The sequence below is a fragment of the Amblyomma mixtum genome, chromosome 7, assembly GCF_055824585.1.
Source record: "Amblyomma mixtum isolate Tamu chromosome 7, ASM5582458v1, whole genome shotgun sequence".
Lineage (NCBI taxonomy): Eukaryota > Metazoa > Arthropoda > Arachnida > Ixodida > Ixodidae > Amblyomma > Amblyomma mixtum.
This window is the reverse complement of record NC_143018.1, coordinates 47,983,168-48,005,751: the sequence shown is the minus strand read 5'-3', so window position 1 is coordinate 48,005,751 and position 22,584 is coordinate 47,983,168. Positions and strand designations below refer to the sequence as shown.

The following is a 22,584-nucleotide window of genomic DNA, read 5'->3' as shown; positions in this document are numbered from 1 at the left end:
ATTAAAAAAAATGAGTGCGAGTGCAGCGCTGACAGGAATTAGATAGAAATATTTCTTAGCGTCAATTTGATCGTTTTCGGCGGCGCAGTGATGCTTGTCTGCGCAATGCACCGGGTTGCTACTTCGCTCCCGTCGCACGACACCGCCTCTTTCACATTGTGTACATGGCCTGCTTCAAAAAGCATCGTTCCATTCCTGACGTTCGCTCCTCGAAAGAATTTTTCAGCCTCATGAATGAATAGACGGAAATCCTGCCTCTACGAAAAGCAGCAGCCACTAGCAGACGCCATCCCTTCGAAGTCGCGGGGCGAGCCTTCCTGAGAGAGACGAGGAACTGGCCGCGCGGGGGAGCTGAACGCAGCCTCGACGGTGGCGGTGCCTGGCAGGTGCAGGGTGCCTATACCTGTGGACGAGTGAGCCAACTCCGGCATAACTTTGCCGTAAGCCAATTTTGTTAGTTTTTGTCGTGTCCGGTCGCTGTGTTGAATGCAGCGAAAGACGCACACGGTACTTTAAGACTTCGTTTATTTAAAGCCGATGAGGGTGCGACCAGCGTCGACCGAGGCAGGAGCCGAACTGGCCGCCCGAAGAAAGGAGGGAGCGGAGAAGCGTCCACGGGAGGGAGTGGCTTCCCAAAACAGGAGGAGGATGCGGGGGCGCACCATGGGGGGGCATCTGGCGACAGCGTGCGACGAGGGGCAAGTGGTCGTTAGGAGGAGGATGCGAGTGGTCGTTAGGAGGAGGATGCGAGTGGTCGTTAGGAGGAGGATGCGAGGGGCGCACACACACAAAAGCAATAAGGGGACACAACACTTCCTTCCCCCTTAGAAAGTTGCCTGGTATCGTGCAGGGGGTCGGCGCTCACGCGTGGAGGCGCGCTGGCTTTGTGCGCTCGGGGGAGAAACACTTGTAGGCTGGCTGTTGTTCGCTGTGTCTCCTAGGTCTGTCCTGGGCGAAGTCTCTTCTTCCGGGAAGAGGTGCCAGGCTATGTGGGAAGATGGTGCACGTGTTCTCTCCGCTGGCGGACAGCTCTCAGACGGCGTCGTAAATCTACGCAGCTGGTTGAGATGTCGGCGTGCTACTGTGCCATGTATGTTGACGAGCCAAGAGCGCAGGCCTATGCGTCTGACAATTGTAGCTTCCTCCCAGCGTGGCTTTTTCAGAAACTGTCGGGCGAGGACGCGCTGCCCCTCATTAAGCGTGCCGCAGCGCGGAATTGCTTTTTCTTCCCGGAACGTCTCTGCCTTTGGCTCGGGGAGGATGGCTGTGAGCTGGGTTCGCATTTCACGCTCGAACATCATTTTCGAGGGGGTCTCGCCTGTTGTGCTCTGAACCGTCGTGTGCTGCTTGAAGAGAAAGCGCGCAAGGCGGCGCTGCAGCGAGCCTGTCTGATCTCTTTCAAGGGCGCGTTTTAGCTCGGCTACGTAGCGCTCGGCTTGTCCGTTTGTCGCTGGGTGGTAGGGGGCCGATGTAACTGATGAGATCCCGTTGTCGCGATAAAACTTGAGGATCTCCGCAGACACAAACGGTGTTCCGTTGTCCGACACTACCTTGCGCGGCAGGCCGAACGTTGCAAATAGTGATCGGAGGTTGTCAATGACTGCTGCCGAAGTCGTCTGTCCCATTTGCCTTATCTCAAGCCACTTTGTGTAGGCATCTACGACCACAAGGAAAGTGCAGCCCTCAATTGGTCCTGCAAAATCAATGTGCAGTGTGTGCCATGGTGTGTCTGGCTTTTCCCATTCCGGGACAGGAGCTTTCGGCGGGGCGCTCCGGCTGCTCTGGCAAGGCTTGCATTCTCGCACCACTGTTTCGATGTCGTTGTCAATGCCAGGCCACCACATGTAGCTTCTGGCACACTTTTTCATTGCAACGATGCCCCGATGTCCGGCGTGGATGAGAGACATAGCTTGTGCGCGTAGTTCTCTCGGCATCACAACTCGGGACCCAAATATGATGCAGCCGCGATGGGTGCTCAACTCTGTAGCTCGCCTGCGGTAAGCGTCGAAGTTGTCCCCTTTGAGTTTGTGCACGTTGCCTTGTTGAACAGCTGTGTAAACTAGCCGGAGAGCTGCGCACTTCTGCGTAGATGCTGCAACTGTGCCTGCTGTAAGCGGAGGTTCTGGCAGTGCTTCGAACATCAGAACGTCTCCTGGTGGAAATGGTTCGTCAACAGTTGCGTCTAGTGGCAGACGGCTTAGCGCATCGGCGTTTTGATGTTTACTCCCATTGCGGTAGACCAGAGCGTAGTCGTACGCTGAGAGTTTGATGCACCAACGTGTCATTCGCGGAGACAAAGTTGGTGGCATAGGCCTTTGTGGTCCCAGAATGCCCAATAGCGGTCGGTGATCGGTTATAAAGGCCACCTTCCGGCCGGCAATGTACTGGTGAAAATGTGTCGCCGCGTAGACGATGGCTAGCCCTTCTTTGTCAAGTTGCGCGTAGTTGCGTTCTGCTTGCGACAACGTACGTGAGGCGAAGGCGATGGGAGCTTCCCTTCCTTGCTCGTCAGTTTGCGATAGAACCGCGCCGACTCCGTACGGTGATGCGTCGCAAGCCAAAAGCAGAGGCTTCCTTTCGTCGTAGTGGCGGAGGACTGTACATCTTCGAATCAGGTCTTTCAGGGCATCGAATGACTGCTGATGGCGTGGCGACCATGTCCATGTCACATCTTTCCGAAGGAGTTGGTATAAGTCGTTGGCCACGGTAGCTCTTTGTTCCAAGAACCGGTCGTAGAACGTCAAGAGTCCGAGAAAAGCCTGTAGCTCCTGCTTGTTTGTTGGAGCTCGTGCTTCTGTGATCGCTCGCACTTTGTCCTCGGTAGGGTGAATGCCTTCCGCATCAATTCGGTGTCCCAGAAATTGCACCTCTGGCACCGCAAAACAGCACTTCGATTTGCTTATGCACAAATTAGCGTTTGCTAGCCTTTCGAGAACGAGCTCTAGGCGCACTGCATGCTCTTCAGTGGAAGTGCCACTGATGATGACATCGTCAAGGTAGACACAAACTCCTGGGATGCCCTGAAGCACTGTCTCCATGAATTTTTGAAATATGGCCGGGGCTGCAGCTACGCCAAAAGGCAGTCGCTTGACTTTGTACAAGCCTTTCAGTGTGTTAATTGCCAATAATTCAGCAGTTGACTCGCTCACCTTCAGCTGCTGATACGCCTGGGTGAGGTCCAATGTGCTGAAGACTCTTGCGCCACGTAGTACACTGAATACTTCTTCAGGTGTCGGTAGCGGGTAAGAGGACGCTTTAGTCGCAAGATTGACGGTGCTCCGGTAGTCTCCGCAGAGGCGTATGGTTCCGTTCTTCTTGCGAACTACGACAAGTGGTGTGGCCCATTCTGAATGCTGCGTCGGCTCGATGACACCTTGCTGCTCCAGTTTGTCCAACTCTTTTTCAACTGAATCTCGGAGAGCAAACGGCACCGGCCTGGCCTTCAGAAATTTGGGTTGCGCGTTGTCCAACAACTCCAGTGTGACCGGGGTCCCTTCGTTTCCTGGAATCTCTTCCGAGAATACTCTTTCGTATTTCTCTTGCAGTTGCTCAACCATGTTCTGGCTCGGCGTCTGGTGTATGCCGCATATCATCACGCCTAGTGGAGAAAACCAGTTTCTCCCTAGAAGGCTTGATCCTGTGCCCTTCACAACAAGCAGAGGTAGCGTATGGGTCTGGCCGTTGTAGTTAACCTGCACGTTGGCAGAGCCCAATAGTGGCAGATTCTGTCCTGACCACGTTCGCAGGTGCGTGTCGTCTTGTTGCAGGGCGGGTGCGTCAGATGGCCATGAAGTTCGGAACGTGTCCTCACTGATCAGAGTACAGGCTGCGCCGGAGTCCACCTCGAACTTAATCAGCTGGTGATGTACGCTTACTTCTGCAAAAATCTTCGGTCGCGTGCCGAGATTCATGGTGTTCAGGTCGTACAACACAGATGGTGTTGCTGATGTTGTTCCATGGAGATCAGATAGCGGCGTATTCTCTGAGGCGTTGACGCTGTGATTAGGCTGGGAAGGTGACTTTATCTTGGCAAGTCTCCGTTTCGTAATGCATGCTCTTTCGATATGCCCTCGCTTGTGGCAAAAATTACACGTGGCTGACTGGAATCGACATCCCTGGGGGTTGTGTTGGTCGTCACACCGCCAGCAGCGTTGTGCCTTTTTGACCGATTTTACAACAACAGAAGGCTTGCGCACCTGGTTGCTTGTCTGGTGTACCGGCTCGGTGTTCCGGCGAATCCCTCTCTGCTGGTGACCGGCGCTCTCCGCTCGAACGGCGATGTCGTAAGCTTTGCTGAATGTGAGGTCCTTCTCAGCGAACAGGCGCTGCTGCAGTGACTCGTCACTCAGTCCGCACACAAATCTGTCGCGTAACATCACGTCCAAGGGAAGCATGGTGGTGTTAGCAGAAGAAGCTGCGTCTCCCTCCTGCCCGGTAGCTGTTGTCGACAGCGTTCCAAAATTGCAGTCGGCAGCGAGCTTCTTGAGCGCGGCTACGTAGGCGCTCACAGTTTCTCCTCCCAGTTGATCTCGTCGTTGGAAGCGAGCCCGGCTGTAGACCTCGGATGGCCTTGGGTCGTAGTGCTTTTGCAGCGCTTTTACGATGTCGTCGTAAGACACTGCCGCTGGTGTGCTTGGCTGAATAAGGGCGTAGACAGTATCGTAGGTCTGCTCCCCGCACAGCGTCAGCAGGTTGGCCCTCTTCAAGGCTGGGTCTGTGATGTTGTTAGCTTCAAAGTAGAACTGAAGGCGTCCAACCCACGATGACCACGATGAGCCGTTGAACTCTGGTATCTGATTGGGAAACCCTCGCGTAGCCATGGCTTGTCAATAGCGTTGCGTAGCGCGGGTCGAATCCACTTTCTCGTCGCCACTGTCGTGTCCGGTCTCTGTGTTGAATGCAGCGAAAGACGCACACGGTACTTTAAGACTTCGTTTATTTAAAGCCGATGAGGGTGCGACCAGCGTCGACCGAGGCAGGAGCCGAACTGGCCGCCCGAAGAAAGGAGGGAGCGGAGAAGCGTCCACGGGAGGGAGTGGCTTCCCAAAACAGGAGGAGGATGCGGGGGCGCACCATGGGGGGGCATCTGGCGACAGCGTGCGACGAGGGGCAAGTGGTCGTTAGGAGGAGGATGCGAGTGGTCGTTAGGAGGAGGATGCGAGTGGTCGTTAGGAGGAGGATGCGAGGGGCGCACACACACAAAAGCAATAAGGGGACACAACAGTTTTACAGAAAGAAAAAAACAAGCTTACACGACGGTTGCCACTGTTTACCGCAATACTCGGTGATAGCTGCTGAGGCATATTCATTTGGCGCTATATTGCGGGAAATAATTTGAGAGCGATATGCATATACATACCCAACAATTCTTGAGAAAAGCATTTTAGAGTAGAAAGCGTTGATGAACGAAATTTTTTCATATAATGTAAGAATTCACTATAGCAGTCAGTACATCCGCAGATCACCCGACGGCAGTCTTGAAATTTTTTCTATTAGCGTTTTCACTACCTACAAAAGCGTTCCCAATTGGTTTTCTATGGCAGTCTTCACTTCTCGATGCGATCGATGGAAGCACTTTAAAAGAATGATTTTGCTACACATCACAAGTATGGACCATTCATTACCTTCAATGTTTCCGTGAAGTACCTTGCAATTTCTCAGTTTTCTAAATTTTTGTCCGAGAGAGTTGGACATGGCAAAATTATAGAGCTCTCCGTTTCGTTTCGCACAAGTCTGAGGCGGGTAATGCAAGACCGGTGTGTTCCGGGTGGCGTACAATAGGTGGTGGTAAGTTGGCTTCGCCCACCTAACGCGAATTCTGACTAGTGCAAGCTGAGGCCGTACCATAACAGCCATAGCCAGCTAGAGTTCACCGCACGCCCCGACTTTCTCTCCGTAGGAGTGAAAGCGCAGTTTATTGAGAGCACAAGTGTTTATTACGCAGTAAGCTTTATTGCAAAACACTGCACTAACGCTCAGACATCAGCACGGTTCATACCCGTGAGGGAGTACATATAGTGCGCGGCCCGCTGCTAGACCGAACAAGTTCCGCGCTCCATTTTGCGCACGAACTCTGTTCCGAGCGCGGGTCTGCAGAGACCTTCTCTCCATAGAGAGATAGCAAGTGTCTCGGCCAGGACGCCCCAGGTGTTCGGACTCTGCGAGTGTTTGAGTTGAGTGAAAACTGAAGGTGGAAAGAGTGTTGGCCGGGCCCGGCTGCAGGAAGCCAGCGCCGCCGCTGAGGCGCCAGTCCCCCTCCCCGACCCCCTGCTTCACCAGAGCACCGCGTGTGCAGCATGCAGTCTTGACCTTGTCGCCCTCGTTTTCACTGCGCGGAGCGGAAGAGAACAGCGCCGATTGAAGGAGGGATCGTATACAAAAGGCACTTCTGGCTTCGTAGGCTGCTTGTCGGGCGGCAAGCGTCTCTCTCCGTTCGCAACCGCTCACATAACGGCGCTCCGTGCCGTGCGCCGGAGCTAGGATGCCGCTTCTAACCGCTGCGTTCAGCCGGACCTCACCAAGGGTGCAGAACACAGTACAGTCGCGATCAATTTGAAGGTGATCGCGCGAGCATCGACCGGCGGGCCTTTCAATCTGCATAGCGGCCGATATCAGAGCTGCGACGATAAAGATGGCGTTGCCTTCTTTCCCTTGCAGGCCCTTTCGAGATACAACCGTCACCCCTATGATTACCTCGCCACCTTTTTTCTGTGTTTGTTTTCTTTCATTACAATCATGTGTCCGCGTGGTTTCCTCATATCGTGGCCGATAATGAATGAGTTTGAAGGTTATCTCACGAAGGGTGGCGAATCTTTAAGACGGATCTTCGCGTGGCACATTTTTAACACACCGTCTGGTCTAACGGTATAAACAAGATTGCGACACATGCGTATCTCTCTGCTAACGCGTAAAAAAAAAAAACGAAATTTGCGACTTGCTAGATGGGAGTAACAGCAGCTCAAGGAACAGCGAAAAGAGAGAGGGAAGCTACTCTTATGTTCCCCTCGCCACGGAAGGTGATGACGTAACGTGGCGCTGCTCCTTGTCTCGGTCGCCGCTGGAGCCATAACCTTCATATTGATCGCCACTGTACAAACACACGCGCACGACACAAAGCACAAAACAGCTGGAGTGGAGGCGTCCGGCTGTTCATCGTCCAAGGTAGCACACGCAGAGCGTTCGGTCATTGAAAGTAACTACCTGGCGGAGAACAGGCGGCAAGTCAAGCCCGTCTGTTCGAGGAATGCACAGAGGCTCACCACTGTTCGCTCACGGGTGCGCGCGGCCCTGCGGCCACAATAGCGTAGTATGAGCATCTGGAAGAATGAATGCCCCGCGCCCTGTAAGCCGCAAGCATGTCGCGACGGGCATCAGCGAACACGGTGCAGCGAAGGAGGAAGTGCTCTAGAGTTTCTGCCGCACCGCATCCAAAACACACAGCACTCGTCGCGAACCCCTGACGCACGCGTCGTTCCCCGGGCCACACGCATCCAATACGATAGCTAAGGATCATTGCGCGCTGCACCCGCGTGAGTGGGCGACAGCCGGTGATGTGAAAAATGCGCTCACCTCCTGCGATGCGGGGATCGGGGTGCTGCCGACGGAGATGATCCTGGATGACCGCACGCACGTCCTCCAGCGCAAGAGGAAGGTTGCTGGGAGGCAGCTGATTTGCGGTGGTCGCGAGTTCGTCAGCTTCCTCGTTGCGGCGATGCCGCAGTGACCGGGCACCCACTGCGCGCGCACGGCGCATCCGAGCTGCGCAAGCTGCGCGATGCCCGATCGGAATTCGCGCACTGGTGGGGTGCCACGGCCGTTGGTCGGCAGCCGGCTGAGGGCGGCGGAGGGACGATGGTGAGCAGCAGGTCCAGACCAAGCTGGATCCCCATCAGCTACGCCGTGGTGGAAGAGCCTACTTAGCGACCGAGGCCGCGCTTTTTGTCCGATTTTGTCTCAGCCAGGGCAACATAATTAATCGAATTACTACCTCCGCCTAAGTTCCGCACAGCAACGGCCTCGCCAAGCGATTCAACCGCGCCCGCAGGGACGTTGGAGAGAAGACCCGCGCTCGGAACAGAGTTCGCGCGCAAAATGGAGCGCGGAACTTGTTCGGTCTAGCAGCGGGCCGCGCACTATATGTACTCCCTCAGGGGTATGGACCGTGCTGATGTCTGAGCGTTAGTGCAGTGTTTTGCAATAAAGCTTACTGCGTAATAAACACTTGTGCTGTCAATAATCTGCGCTTTCCTTCCTTCGGATCGAAAGTCCGGGCGCGCGGTGAACTCTAGCTGGTTATGGCTGTTATGGTACGGTCTCAGCTCGCACTAGTCAGAATTCGCGTTAGGTGGGCGAAGCCAACTTACCACCACCAATTGTACGCCACCCGGAACACACCGGTCTTGCATTACCCGCCTCAGACTTGAGCGCGCTTAAATCGCTTGGCGAGGCCGTTGCTGTGCGGAACTTAGGCGGAGGTAGTAATGAATTATGTTGCCCTGGCTGAGACAAAATCGGACAAAAAGCGCGGCCTCGGTCGCTAAGTAGGCTCTTCCACCACGGCGTAGCTGATGGGGATCCAGCTTGGTCTGGACCTGCTGCTCACCATCGTCCCTCCGCCGCCCAAGTGTGCTGTGCTGCGTGACTCCCGCGCCGCCCTCAGTCACATCTAACCACTAGAATTGGGATCTCGTCCTTCCTTATGTGACTTAAGCGTACAACACCGCTACATAGTGCACTACTGCCTTCTCTCCTTTGGAAGCATGCGAACCGACCGATCGATGAGTTAAACGGGAGAATTGAATCTCGTGAGATCGCCATCTTCGACCAGGCTCCTCCTCACTATCACTATGTTGCACCCGATGTCTCTAAGTACTCGAACCCTTTGGTTACCGATCGCACGGGGGACCACAGGAAGCATCTCACTTATAGTTACAGCCTTATCAGTCAGACCGGCGGAAACAACGGAAACCTTAGCCCAATTTTTTTTAATTCAATGTATCCATCCTGGATACATACTGTTGCTAATTATTCAGCGGCGTATTTTCGCTTCGTCGTACCTCTCTGCCAACACTTGCAGCTAGTATGAATTGTTCGCCTGCACTTAAAACTTTTCGGAGGTCGTCTATTGCACTCCATTCTGCCAACGCCGCAGCTTTCGGGTCGGTGGTTGAGGCGTCAGCAAATGAAACATTTCTGCATTTCCTGATCGTTCGGCTTCACAGCCGACTTGCTCCCGTCTTTCATTTCTACCATTTGTTCAGAGCTGGCTCTAACTGACGGCTCCCTCTTTGGCGCTGGCCGTTTTGTAAAATTCGCCCATGCCTGAGCGTCCACGTACTGCTCCGCTCCTTCTACCATTTCTTCAAGGGTAGGGTCCATTTTCTCTTTAAGAAATATTTCCAGCGGTGCCACGCAGCTTGAAAGGAACTGGTGCTTAACCGTCAGCTCAAGCAAAGCCGTGCTGGAAAGCTCTACCCACCGCTCGAGGAAATTCCTGAGTCGAGTCACAAACTGGGAGTAAGTTTCTCCATTCATGGGCGATGCCCCCTTAAACTTCTCTTTGAATCCTTCCTCTGCCAATCCAAATCGCATCTTCGGAGATTTAACTTGTCGTAGATCGTACAATCAGGCGCGGACATTCGACTAAAAAAATGGCTGAGGCTTAACTTGGTTAAGCCTGGAGAATGCGAAGCATCATCCTGTCGCATAATTTGGAGGCGCACAACCACAGCGACGGCGCGAGGTGGGCCCCGTTTCTCCACTGTCGTGACGTCATCGTGTCACGTGGTGTGACGTCATGTATCACGTGATTTGGAGGCGCACAACCACAACGACGGCGCGAGGTGGGCCCCCGTTTCTCCACTTTCGTGACGTCATCATGTCACGTGGTGTGACGTCATGTATCACGTGATTTGGAGGCGCACAACCACAGCGACGGCGCCAGGTGGGCCCCCGTTTCTCCACTGCCGTGACGTCATCGTGTCACGTGGTGTGGCATCATCGTGTCACGTGATTTGGAGGCGCATAACCACGGTGAAGGGCTGAAGTGGTAGCTAAAGTAGTATACTTCGCATAAAACGCTCAGAGCTTCGCCGCTGAAACACAGGCTCAGATAAGTGGACCATTGGTCCCGTGGCCAAGCTTAGCTCTCTGTCACGCGCTCAAAACGCCTGAAATAGGCATCGAGGTCATCGCGCTGTTCATTGAAAACAGGCATAACTTTGTGCGGGTTCACTTTGTTTCCTTGCACCGCCCCCCTCTCTTCCGACCGGAACCCGGAGTCCGTTTCAGAGGCACTTGCGGGTTCCCGCCTCAACAACTACGCCTCCTTTTCCTTTTCAAGCAAAGCCATTCTTATTTTGGATTTTTCTCTTTGCCCCGCCTCTTCAACTCCTCATCTCTGATACGATCTTCGCGTTCGCCTTCTTCCTTGCCCCAAGTGCGTTCTGCATTTCTCTCTCTTCGGCGCCTAGCCCGCTCCTGTTCAAACCACGGGAACAGTTCTTTACCTTCGAAGCCGAAGCTTCTTCCCTGCTCGACCAGTTTTTCAAACTCGGCCTCTGCCATCGTGCTCAGGAAACAGCGGACACCTAACCACCAGCACGACCCTCTCCTGAGTCCCTTCGGAGCCTCAGCACCGACACGCGGCTGACCAGTCCTGTCGTCGCGGACGACAATTATTGTCAGTCAACCAGTGTCGGTTCTAAAAGGGGAACGGAGCCCCCCACCCCAGAAAAAAGCCTTTGCACATTTTCCCGAACGTCTGTTTTGGGGCTTTCATAGGGCGAGACGTAAATTTTGACGTATAACTGGAACACTTTTTCGTCTTCGATGCGTCAAGTAGTCCCCTGCTTTGTACGTTCACCCTGTTAGTGGTTGTCTTATCTCACGCAATTCCACGTCCTAGACGTTGGTAGTTATAGTCCTTTGCATCGGGCGAGAGAGTTGTCGAGAAGCCTCCTCTCTGGACTGTCGGAAACCGGTTCCGCCGCCGCTTCCACCGTGCTAGCGAGGGGTGCTCACGACAGTCCAGTGAACAATATGGCAGCGCCCAGGGAGCCCTTATTGCAAAGGTGTATACGTGCACATTTTGTAGTGATTGTCGACGTATCGTGTTCCTGCCGCACCCGCACTGTTTGCTTGCCATGCCGCCGATGCGGCGACCACGGCGACAGCGCTGCCGTTCACCCGTGGATGTGGTGGCCAGCAACCTCGTCGGGGGAAACGGAGCCACCCATTCATGTCTTTATCCCACCATGGGACAGAGCAACGCCAGCGAGGGGATCATCCCTTTTTGGCTTGACTATATATTGCAGAAATGTTTTCTAAAAGCTTGCCGATTTGTATGAAAAAACTTAATCGGCCAAAACAATCAAGCAGGGGCAATAGTATGAAATGTGTTTCGTGATTTGCAGCACATGCCAATGCCACAAAAATGTGCCATAGGTGCTGGGTGATGAAGGCTAAGAAACACAAGAGGGGCCAGGCTATGATGAGGCAGGAAGCTATCTGCACAGCACGCACTGAATATGCATACACAACCTGATTCCTCTCACATAGTTGCTTAATGTAAATTTCACAGAACTTAATCATAGCGTACTGTGGGGTGAACCGGTGGCAAGTTGGCATGTCGAAACTGTGCTAAGGGACGACGACAGAGCAAGAATTGCTACCCTGTGTATCGTCCCCATTATCTTTCTTCGTAGCGTAGCTTTACCAGCTCCACAGGGCTCATTTTGCAGTCTGCAAGTAATCATGTCTGTAGCAAGCAGTCACAAACAAATGAAGGTTGGTTTGGTTTGGTTTTCTGGGGTTTAACGTCCCAAAGCGACTAAGGCTATGAGAGACGCCGTAGTGAAGGGCTCCGGAAATTTCGACCACCTGGGGTTCTTTAACGTGCACTGACATCGCACAGTACACGGGCCTCTAGAATTTCTCCTCCAAAGAAATTCTAGCCGCCGCGGCCGGGATCGAACCCGCGTCTTTTGGGCCAGCAGCCGAGCACCATAGCCACTGAGCCACCGCGGCGGCAAACAAATGAAGGTAGCAGATAGACATATGCAAGTGCATCGACGAGATCTTCCCAAAGCTTCGAGAATGTCTTTTTAAACAAACTGCTGCGGCTGACCCAGGAAAGGCCTGCTGAATAACCACTTACACCAATAAAGCCGATTTCGCGAGCAGCTTAACAACAATAGCATTGCGAACACATCCAGTTTCGTACCACTGATCTCCAGATCGAAAACGACCGTCAGCAAAATCAACAACAAACACTGTCGTTGCCCAAGAGGTGCTTCAAGACCACTGCATTTTTCTGATTGCAGTGGAAACCAAAATCCCACTTAAACTGAATACTGCCAAGCATTTGTCAATATTGACTTAACACTGCTAAGCAAAAACAAAAAAAAGCAATGACAAATGTTTTCTCAATATTTTTTTTTTCTTGTTTTTCATCAAGACTCGTTATGCCCAACTTGCTCTGTGGACAGTTTTGATTGCATAATACTTTTTTTTTCTGCGCTACATCAGTTGAAATGCACCTGATAAACAGACTAATGAGTTCGCACATATTGGAGATTTGTACACCGTCAACCATCCATGATTTAAAAGCAGCAGTGATTCTTGTTTGTAATCGCGTAATACCATCTTGTTACAACCTGAACCGAAATGGCTACAGGAAGTGTTCAGTCACCCATTCATCACGCCGATATATTTATTGCAGGCAAATGTGCGCTCAGCTGGCAGGAAATAAAAAGAAATGACGCTCCCGAAGATACATTTGCACTGCACCAATGTTTTCACACAGGTTACACAGTTCCTCCGGCGAGTCCTAACCCGAGCACCCATCATCACAAAATTTATTGAATCGAGCACCAAGGCGCAGAAGGATGGCGACATCGGTGTTGTCGCCGCAGAAAACAGTCCGACGGCCGTGCAGCCAAGCTCGCGTTACGTCGCACACACGGCAATTCTCAAGCACAGTGCAAACACGAATCTCGATCAAAATGGTAATGAATGCGTAGCAAAAACAACGTCATGTGCACGCTTCCGTCGCGATCACTGCAACCATCGCAACGAATGCGACTAGCTGCACAACGCCACGTTCATTTCAGCATTCGGAAAGCACGGCGTGCGTAGTGAGCTCTCGCAGGTGCATATTTCACAGCCTTGACGAAAAACCACCCGCTCCGATCGCTATCACTTTTACTGCGCGGTCACTGGTCACTGTGCTAGGCAGCTCATGCACGCACAGAAGTTCACCGTGAGCAGCTGTTACTCGCCGCTGTGCGTGATGATCCTTGCAGGAATTAGGAACGCTTGCAACCACCGCAAACAGCTCCATATAAACACTTCGTGACACCGCCAACGCGTAGGTCCTGCGTCGGTTTGAAGAGGCGCTCCGTCAACTCCATCAGCGTCGATGATTACAGAATTCAACTCGGGGAAACTGCCGCTCGCCGCTGCTGCACGCGGAGAAGTTCGCAGTCGCTCTGAACACTCGTAATATCAACATGTGGCCCATTTAATATGCTTCGCGGCATAGCTGCCACCACTACAGCCACGACCTATGCCTCGATCCCCAGCTCAGTCGACGGACGGCCATCTTGCCCCGGCAGAAGCGGAGGCAGACGTCACGTAAAAAGCAGCCAATCGCTGCAATCCGGTCGCCAGGCGGATCCGCTCATCCGCCCGAAAGTTAAAGTTGACCAACAGTCCACCCGCCCGCCGGACGGCGCGGATGCCTATTGTCTCGTCGGGCGGTCCGCCAGTCCGCCTACCTGGCGGATCTGCCCGAAAGCGATCGTACAACGGCCGTTAGGGCCGTTTCACATGCTGCGACTAGAACGACAATGGTCGCCCTAGTCGGCGACGCCGCAGTGCGATTTTCGAGCAGTGCTTTCACATGCAACGCGTACCCAGCGAATTCGGTCGGAGGGACAAGCAACGTTGCTCGATGTTCGCATAGGCAACCCACGATTAAACGCGACAGAAACGCTGCAGGGAATGCGTTGGTGATGTTATGACCAGCGTGTTTTAGCTGCAAGGCAACATTTCGTATGTTTTGATTGGAATAAACAGTTTTGCTTACGCTGCGGGAACAGCTCCCACGTGACCCCACGCTGAGTCGACGCGTGACGTGACGTCACGCGCCGTCTCGGCGCTGCCCAATGGTCAGTCGCAGAGCGAACACACCGACGCTGCTGCGACTGAATTCCAACCGGACGAAACTTGGCCGCAGGCCGTCTGCGGCAAGACCGACGGCCCTCCCCAGTCGCAGACCTACAGAATTCGAAGCGTCGCAGGCGAGAACCATTTGTACGCAACTTAGTACACACCGGTGTTGCATTACCCGCCACAGCCTTGCGAAACTAACGGAAAGCTCTATAACTTTACCATGTCCAACACTCTCGGACAAAAACGAAGAAAATTTAAAAATTGTAAGGTACTCTTATGAAAACATTGAAGGTAATGGTCTATTATTCTCATATGTAGCAAAATCTTTCTTTTAAAGTGCTTCCATCGATCGCATCGAGTAGTGAAGACTGCGATAGAAAACCAATTGGGAACGCTTTTGTAGATAGTGAAAACGTTAACAGAAAAAAGTTCAAGACTGCCGTCGGGTGATCTGCGTATATACTGACTGCTATACTGAATTCTTACATTATATGAAAAAATTTCGTTCGTCAACGGTTTCCCACTGTAAAAATCTTTTCTCAAGTATTGTTGGGTGTGTATATGCATGTTGCTCTCGAATTATTTACCGCAATATATCGCGAAATATACCATAGCAGGTATCGCCGAATACCGCCGTAAACAGTGGTAACCATCGTGTATGCTTTTTTTAAGCATGAATTGCTTTTAGCTCCCGTTGTCGGCAGTGTGGTGACGTCACGCCGAGACCGAGAGCCAACATCCGGGCACTGATTTCCACTCATTCGGGCACTGAAACGAGAGCATCCGGGCACCGTACGAGATATAACGAGACTCTCTAAGCCCTCCTAGGACCGGCATACAAGCGCCGGTAGCTACGCGCGGAACGGGTGGTGGCATTCCTCCCTTCCTTTAAGGTGCGGTTCGGGTATAGTTCGGGTGCCCACCGAGACGGCCGAGAATTACTGCGCCATTTCCTTTTCTCAAAAAGCGTTGCGTTCCAAGGGCAAGGCATCGCGCCGAACGGGCGGTGGCGTTCCGTGCACTGCCTGGCAGCGCTCCTAAATGCGAAACTTAAGCGTCATTAATCAGCGGTTAATAAGTATTTAGTCATTAATCAGTAATTAGTCACTAATTATTAATTTCTCATTACATCGTTATCAATTATGTGTGACGTAATCTAGCGATGACGTCACCAGTGTCACATAGGTAAAGTGGTGCGGAAAGCGCGTTCGCCTCTACGCACTTTACACAGTTTCGAACGCGCTGCATATACATTCTTGTCAGGCCTGCGTCTCGTCGTGTCCGCGTACGCTTCGTGTTATGCCCGTAAACATTTCATGCTTACTCTACTATCGGTTACAGGAGAGGCAGAGATTTTTTTCCTCCTGCAAATGTAACAAAATAGGGTTACAGCAAAGTAATGTCTCAGTTGGCTCGCTCGTCCACGGGTATATGCGGGTAACGTCGAGAAAGTTAGCCGCAAGTGTAAAAAATGCCGCGATGACTGGAAACGAAACATCACATCATTATTTTACGGCGTGAGCCGTTGTACGCGGCTTATCCTGAGCCTTTCACCCTATATACGCACTTGGCTGCTCAGGCCCCACACTAGATTTCGGTTCTCATAGTAACGCGCACGCGAATTGGAGGTCACCTTTCAATAACGTTTAATAACAGTCGGGTACACACGGTACTGGCAAATTACGGAGTGCATAATGTGCTATAAAGGAGAAAGCATTGATTTTCTCGTTTACATTTCTTTTATTTCTCTTTTCTAATGACACACGGTCGTAAGGCAATGGATATACTTGATTGACCTTTGTTCGCCAAGAAGCGACGCTGTTAGTGTAGCCAATAGGTTGCGTGCTCGCCTCCTGTAGGTCCAGGGTTCGATTCCTTGCTGCTGCGGAAGAAATTTGCTCTTTCTTTGATACCACAGGGGCGTCTCTGCGATTTCTGGGACCACTGCGGCTAGAAAACGCCGACGCTGCATTTCGTGTCCGATAAGCCATATCACACTTTCCCGTTAATAATGGCGTTGCCATGCACACACCTCGCCTGAAGGTGAGGAAGGCGTGCTGTGCAAAGCCAGCAGCATTTCGCTCAAAGGCCGTTCAAAGACCACAGAATGGGCAGCGCATGAGGCGGTCGACGCAAACGAGTGGAAATGAAAAGGTCTGACAGTTGTGATGTGGCCACTGGGAGCAATTTAATCTTCGAGGCACATCTGCGGGAAATCTGCTCCTTCGGACGTTGACACAAGCAATACAAAGGCCGGTGAATGAGCACGAAGATAGGTGTTTATTTTGTTCGAACAAAACCACAGAGGTAACTGTTTTTCGCGTGACAAGCGAGGAAAAAAAATACTCGGCACAGCAGTAGTGCACACTTGACAACAAAATGATAACAGTTATTTCGTATTAGCAGGGATTACATTTATAGGGCATGCTGGTTCCCTGAGTTCTTGAGGAAACTACGTGGGAACTGAGGACGTTAAGAAGTTTCACACCACTGGCCCGACATGGTTTTCGACGGGGAAACCAGTGCTGTAAACGCAACACAAAATCAAGGAATGAAATTTCGGGGAAGGTACGCACGGTGCTAGTTATTGAAACTCGACGTTCACGTAGAGCGCTTTGTTGGCGATAAACCCTTGCTGTTCGATATCCCACCACTTGATTGGTGTCGGTGAAGTGTAGCAATTCTTACATCCAGATTCTGGTTTCTTAAGCACAGGTATGCATATGCTTGGACACATTGGACGCTCATGTGGGCACATCTTCACCGGAAGCCTCTTGTCCTTGTGCATATCCACGGGATGAGTCAATATCAGCGTGATCTTCTTAGAGAACGGCCATTCTACGAACAAATCCCAAGCGCCTTCACAAATGCGGACAGAGAGACTTACACTCAGACCGTAACTGATACTGTAAGAGAACTGGCACCTCAGTTTGAAAGTGTAGCCAGCGACTGTACAGATCTCGCTTGATAGTTCGTGAGTGCTTACATTTTTTCTTGCAAGTGGATCGTTTCCGCCGTATACATCGGAAAAGACGCAGGTCGCAATGAAGTTGCCACGTTCGGAAACTGGGCGGTAGGGACCCGGTGTGAATGCGGCTTTCTTCATAGCTGAAAGCAGCGAGCCGCACTGGTCACCGCTAACCTCAGTCTGTATGGTCGCAAACTGACTCTCAAGACTGGCAACGCTCTCTATTAAAGAGTTTACACCATTCACAAAAGCATCCATTTCTAAAGTCTCGCTCGAGGCACCCTCCAGAATGCCTCCCAAATCCTTCTTCAAGTCGCCAAGCTTCTCGACGGCACTGGAGATCGCCTTGCGGCTCACATTCTTTCGCGGAGGAGTCTCAGCAGAGCACTGCCTGTAGTGTTCAACCGCAAAGTTGCGATCAACTGATTGTTGGCACACGGCACATCTCACCTTGTCGCTGCCACAGTTAATCAGGTGGTCCTTCAGGTCGCATAACCGACCGGCGAAGCTGCACTGCTCACCACCGGTGATATATTTGTCGATGCTAGAAGCGTGTCCCACCAGGCATCGGGTCCAGGAGTACCGCCGCAGTGCCGAAGGAGGAAGGAAACGTGGGCCGGAGACGGGGAATAGGGGAAGTGAAGGAAAAAACTGTATTCACATATTTACATTATTTACATAGAGCGGGACTGAGAATGGCTCTCAGTGGAAGGGCAACGTCTTCGTCAACCGTAGTCGACTGGAGCTAGCAGGCTTCTCCTCGGCCACACTCCCGGCCGAGTTAAATATCGTTCGGTTTCCCCAGATCCCTGGCTGGGGAATAATGGTCGACGAGCACTGTCCAATCCGATGGACCGAAGGGGACGTTCTTGTCACCACCCACGGCTGGGCAGGTGCGGGTTTTTCCACTCTAACGCAGCTGGGTCGATGAGAGGGGGAGAATGCTGACTCAACCAGCCCAGCGGGAAAGGAACCTCCCGAAGTCTTCCAGCAGGGGAATGAACTTGCCTCCCCGCCGATTTCCCAGAACGCGAGTCGGGGACACAGAATTCTTCAATTATCCGCCAGCGTGACCGGCGCCGCCAAGTCGCCTCCGCATTCACGGTGGTTGCTCGGACAGAAGCTCCTGGGCCTCGCCTGCCTTCGTCGCCGCTATAGTGGTCATCTCCGCTGTGGTCGCTGGGGTTTCTGCTGACAATGGCCCTCGACATTCTTGCTACACTAATCCGCTGAGGCTCGGAGGGGCATTCCAAACATCCCACTTCCCATGGTCGTCGCGGGGTTGTCGACCTTGGTGATTGTTCACGGTAGCTGTTTGATCGGGCCACGTGGTCCGAAGTACGGCTACAACAGCAGGCCTCGATGAATGTTCACGATAGCGGCTTGATCGGGCCCACGTGGTCCGAATTACGGTTACAACAGCAGGCCTCGATGAATGTTCACGGTAGCGGCTTGATCGGGCCCACGTGGTCCGAAGTACGGTTACAACACCGGCGACACAGAAGACGCGGTGCTTCTCCAAGTAAGACTGCTTGAAGATTACAGGCACAATGTCGGCCTCTGCGAACTCTATGCCGTCCAAGGCGCACTTCCCGCCTTCCTTCGGAATCTGATCCTTGCACACCCGGCACAAAACGTGACCGCAGGGCAGCAACAGGGAGCTGCTGGGCACCACACCGCAGACGCCGCAAACTCGGGTGCGGGGTAGCGGCTGGACGAAGACGACACGTTGGCGTTCCGGGTAGCCGTCGAATCCAGTTAGAGTATATTCCGTGCCAGCCATCGCGATGTCCTTGTCGTTCGCGAACGCCCACAATGCTGCAGAGTGTGGAGCGACAACCGTAGTTGCAGCCGCCAAGTCCGAAAAGCGGCAACCAGTAACTCTATACTTTCACGGAGCGTGCAGAACGAAAAGGCGTCGATTGCGAAGATCACCAACTCAGCCGTGAGCGACAACTGCAGCAACTGCGAATGCGAGGAACGGCAAAGCGTCGAGGTAGTCTAGGGACAGAGGGAGAGAGTGGGCATTTATGAAGAAAGGGTGAGCCGTGGTCGCCACTGTGCTATCGGTTATTTGAAGGTGACGCAGCTCGGCGGCGCCCGCCAGAGCAGGCAGAGCATCACGCGCACGCGCATTGGTGGTATAAGTGGAGATTCCATTATACGCTTGACTACAACCGATACAGTACACTTGTATGTCGCTCCAAGATGGCCAGTGCGGGAGCAAAGGAAGCAGCGGCGACCGACAGGTGGTGACGATAAGCACGCCGATGGCAACACCCGCGGCTTGGGCGTTGTGGTGCGCGGTCACAGTTACTCGGCGACATCGAAGGCAGTGCACGTTTCGCGTGCGCATGAGCTGGCTGCTTTTATTGTAGGGTTTCGCGGATAACGCAATGTTCTTCACATATCTGTAAAGATGATTGCTACGGCATTCGAATAAATGAATAAATATATAAAGTGAAACAACGGCGCTCTGTTCAGGCGACCACGGTGTGAATTCCGCAGCCCGAGACGCACAGCTAGTCGGTACGGCGCCGACTAAGTCTCAGTACCAGTGCTTGCAGAGTGTCTAGAGGAGAGGTTTGATGGACCGCCATGCCAAACTGCTGCGGTCGTCTAAACCTTGTTCCTTGAGCAGTGCGCTTTGGTGCGCACTGCTCACTGAACATGCATGTGTGGCCCTAGGTAAAAGGGGCGTCTTTTTTAAGGAGGTCGGTAAGAACACGAGGGATGCCGGCGAAATTTTTGCTGAAACGGCGGAAATACAAGCACAGGCCGACAAAGCTGCGCCGATTAGGCAATGGGCAAGTGCTTGACGGCTTGGACTGTGGCATGGTCAGGGCGGACACCAGAAGCGTCCACCAGATGTACGAGAATGGTGAGTCGGCGGAACTCGAAATAGTAGTTGGACGAGTTCATGTGCAGGCGGGCTCTACGGAGGGGAGAAACAGTGCTAGCCAGTGCTCCATATCCACACTGCCTGTTCCGCAGAAGGTCACGAGGTCGCGTGGCTGCGCATTAATTACCCTCGATGCGGCAGGTGCAGCATCCCTTTCCCGCGTCGTGGTTAACTTCGCAGAAGCAGTCCGCGGCGCAGTTCTAACTTTGTTGTTGCGGTACACAGCACTTCCACCAATAATATAAAAGGGAAATGTAATTACAAAACGACAGTAAAGGTATGTACAGGAAGAGATAGACCCGAACAACAAAGGAACAAGCGGCCTAGCGCCTTCTTCTTCTTCTTCTTCTCCACCATATGAAAATGGCACATACCCACGCGGGGGCATTGGCCAAGGTACGGTGGTGAATGCCAAGCAAAAAAAAGCGGAAAAAATAAACTAAGCAAAATAGCAGAATGTTTGAAATTAGAAAGTATGTATGAATTGTTCAAAATCTTTAATAAAAAAACAAATCAGATATTTCAGGAATTGGACATTCGGTGGAATTTTATATGGATTTAACAGGATAAGCGACCAGTTGCAATGATGTAATCATGAAGGTAGCCACAAATAGTGCTTAACGAGAATCCCGTGGCGCTCGCACCAAACGAGAGCAGAACGGATACAGACAGAGAGAGTCCTAACCTCGAAAGAGGGACTTCCAAATACTGTTTTCTCTGAAATGCAAACCACTGGCAAGAGAGGAGATAATGGTCAATTGTTTCAACTTCTCTGCACGTGTTACAAATGTTTGTCGTAGCGAACCCGTATCTGCATAAGTACAAGTTGAGGTGGGGGATTCGGCATCGCAAAAGCGTCATGGACTCTTTTGCGATGCGAAAATGCCTAGCGAAGAAGAGAAGAAGAAGGCGCATGCGATGCCTGCCAGAACACGCACTTCGTCTTCTTAGTCCTCGCACAGCACTTCGTTCTCGTCGATTTCTACACCCACGGCCGCTACAATATTGGTGCTTGTCAATTAAAGCTATGAATATCAAAACAGTGATCGAAACTGATTCTTGACTACAAAATGGCGTTTTATTTTCGGTTTGAATCAAAACATGCCTCTCTAGACAGTATAATCATACTGCCGAAGTAGTAAACAGCAACGTAGAACTAATAAACACTTTCATGATTGATTTCACTTACGCAAAAAAAGAAGTTGGTGACCGCAGTGGATGACGAAAGCTTGAAAGGCGCGTTTTTGGGCGCACATTAGCATTTCCTTCGGTTTTCGTTGAAAGCGTATAATAACGGGCTGAGCTGGAAAAAGGAGCCTCTTATAGATACGCCACAGCCGTCCGTGATCGCTCGCCGAAACCACGCAACCATGCACTCACACAGGTCAATTTCCGGCGCCTGTGACAATTTCACTGGGTTGTGTAAAGTGACTAATTTGTTAAATTTTTTATGTTTAATGATGGACATACAGCAAATGACAGAGTGAAAATAGAAAGGCTCCCAAAAGCAAGTTTTGTGCCGAGAACCTTTAGTATTGTGCCTAAAAGAAACAAGAGACAAGCATCCACACAATATGAAAATACAGATATTTAACGCTCTATAAAAACAGCTCACAAAAAGGGGAACTCAGTATAGAATGTTTAGAACAATATGGCCCAAAACAAGAAACGCACGGGTATAACGAAAAAGTACGTATAGCATCAAACTGAACATTAAAAAGCCCATGTTCCGTGGTTCCTTCTTCTGTGTGGTGCATTTGTTGCGCTTCATGTATTAGAAGCGGCGTTGAGTGCTCGCTTCTTGCCCGCACTACGGAGAGTGCCCCGCCGAGACTCCTCCGCGAAAGAGCCTCACGGCGATCGCAAGTACCGTCGAGAAGCTTGGCGACATGAAGAAGGATTTGGAAGGCATGCTGGAGGGTGCCTCGAGCGAGACTGTAGAAAAAGATACTGTGGTGGACGGTGTACACTCTCTAATGAAGCGTGTGGCAAGTCTTGAGGGTCAGTTTGCGACCATACAGACAGAGGCTAGAGGGGACCAGTGCGGCTCGCTGTTTTCAGCTATGAAGAAAGCCGCATTCACACCGGGTCCCTACCGCCCAGTTTCCAAACATGGCGACTTCATTGCGACCTGCGTGTTTTCCGATGTATACGTCGGAAACGGACCGCTGGCAGGAAAATATGGAAGCTATCAAGTGAGATCTGCGCAGTCACTGGGTACACTTTCAGGCTGGAGTGTGAGTTCTACAACGGTAACCGTTTTGGTGCATACCTTTCTGTCAGGATTTGCGAAGGCGTTTGCGATTTGTGCGTAGAATAGCTGTTCTCTAAGAAGGTCACGCTGATATTGACCAACCCCATTTGTGCACAGAAGCACATGACGCTGCCGGTGAAAATACAAGTACTCGAGGCGGTGAAGAAGCCAGTACCTGGACCTGATAACCTGGGCAGCTCACTGGCGGAAATCAGGCTTAATAATATCACACTGCTTCGGTTCATTTCAAAGAAAGCGTTCTACGTGACCGTTGCGGTCGAATAA

At 52.0% G+C, this 22,584-nt stretch overlaps 1 protein-coding gene and 1 pseudogene across 2 annotated transcripts; one reads left to right on the top strand and one right to left on the bottom strand.

Annotated features, from left to right (window-relative positions):
* Positions 1–16,407: 16,407 nt before the first annotated feature.
* LOC149335969 (uncharacterized) lies at positions 16,408–18,926 on the bottom strand. 2 transcript variants are annotated; one of them, XM_089554612.1, is made up of 2 exons: positions 18,624–18,926; positions 16,408–17,656 (listed from the first exon to the last, which is right to left on the bottom strand). In XM_089554612.1, the coding sequence occupies exons 1-2, from the start codon at positions 18,924–18,926 to the stop codon at positions 16,760–16,762; spliced, it is 1,200 nt and encodes a 399-aa protein (XP_089410738.1). In that variant the 3' UTR covers positions 16,408–16,759. The 2 variants fall into 2 exon arrangements, with proteins under 2 accessions (XP_089410738.1, XP_089410737.1); XM_089554611.1 differs by having other exon boundaries at positions 16,408–17,670; positions 18,638–18,926.
* A 950-nt stretch (positions 18,927–19,876) lies between these two features.
* LOC149335968 (uncharacterized) lies at positions 19,877–22,584 on the top strand (annotated as a pseudogene).

Bases quoted from the DNA above. Each gene is read 5' to 3' on its own strand.
- LOC149335969 (XM_089554612.1), bottom strand. From the start codon at position 18,926: ATGGCTGGCACGGAATATACTCTAACTGGATTCGACGGCTACCCGGAA. The intron at 17,657-18,623 runs GTACTTCGGACC...GGTGGTGAGCAG, and splicing joins GTGTCGCCGGTGTTGTAACC to TGCAGCTTCGCCGGTCGGTT.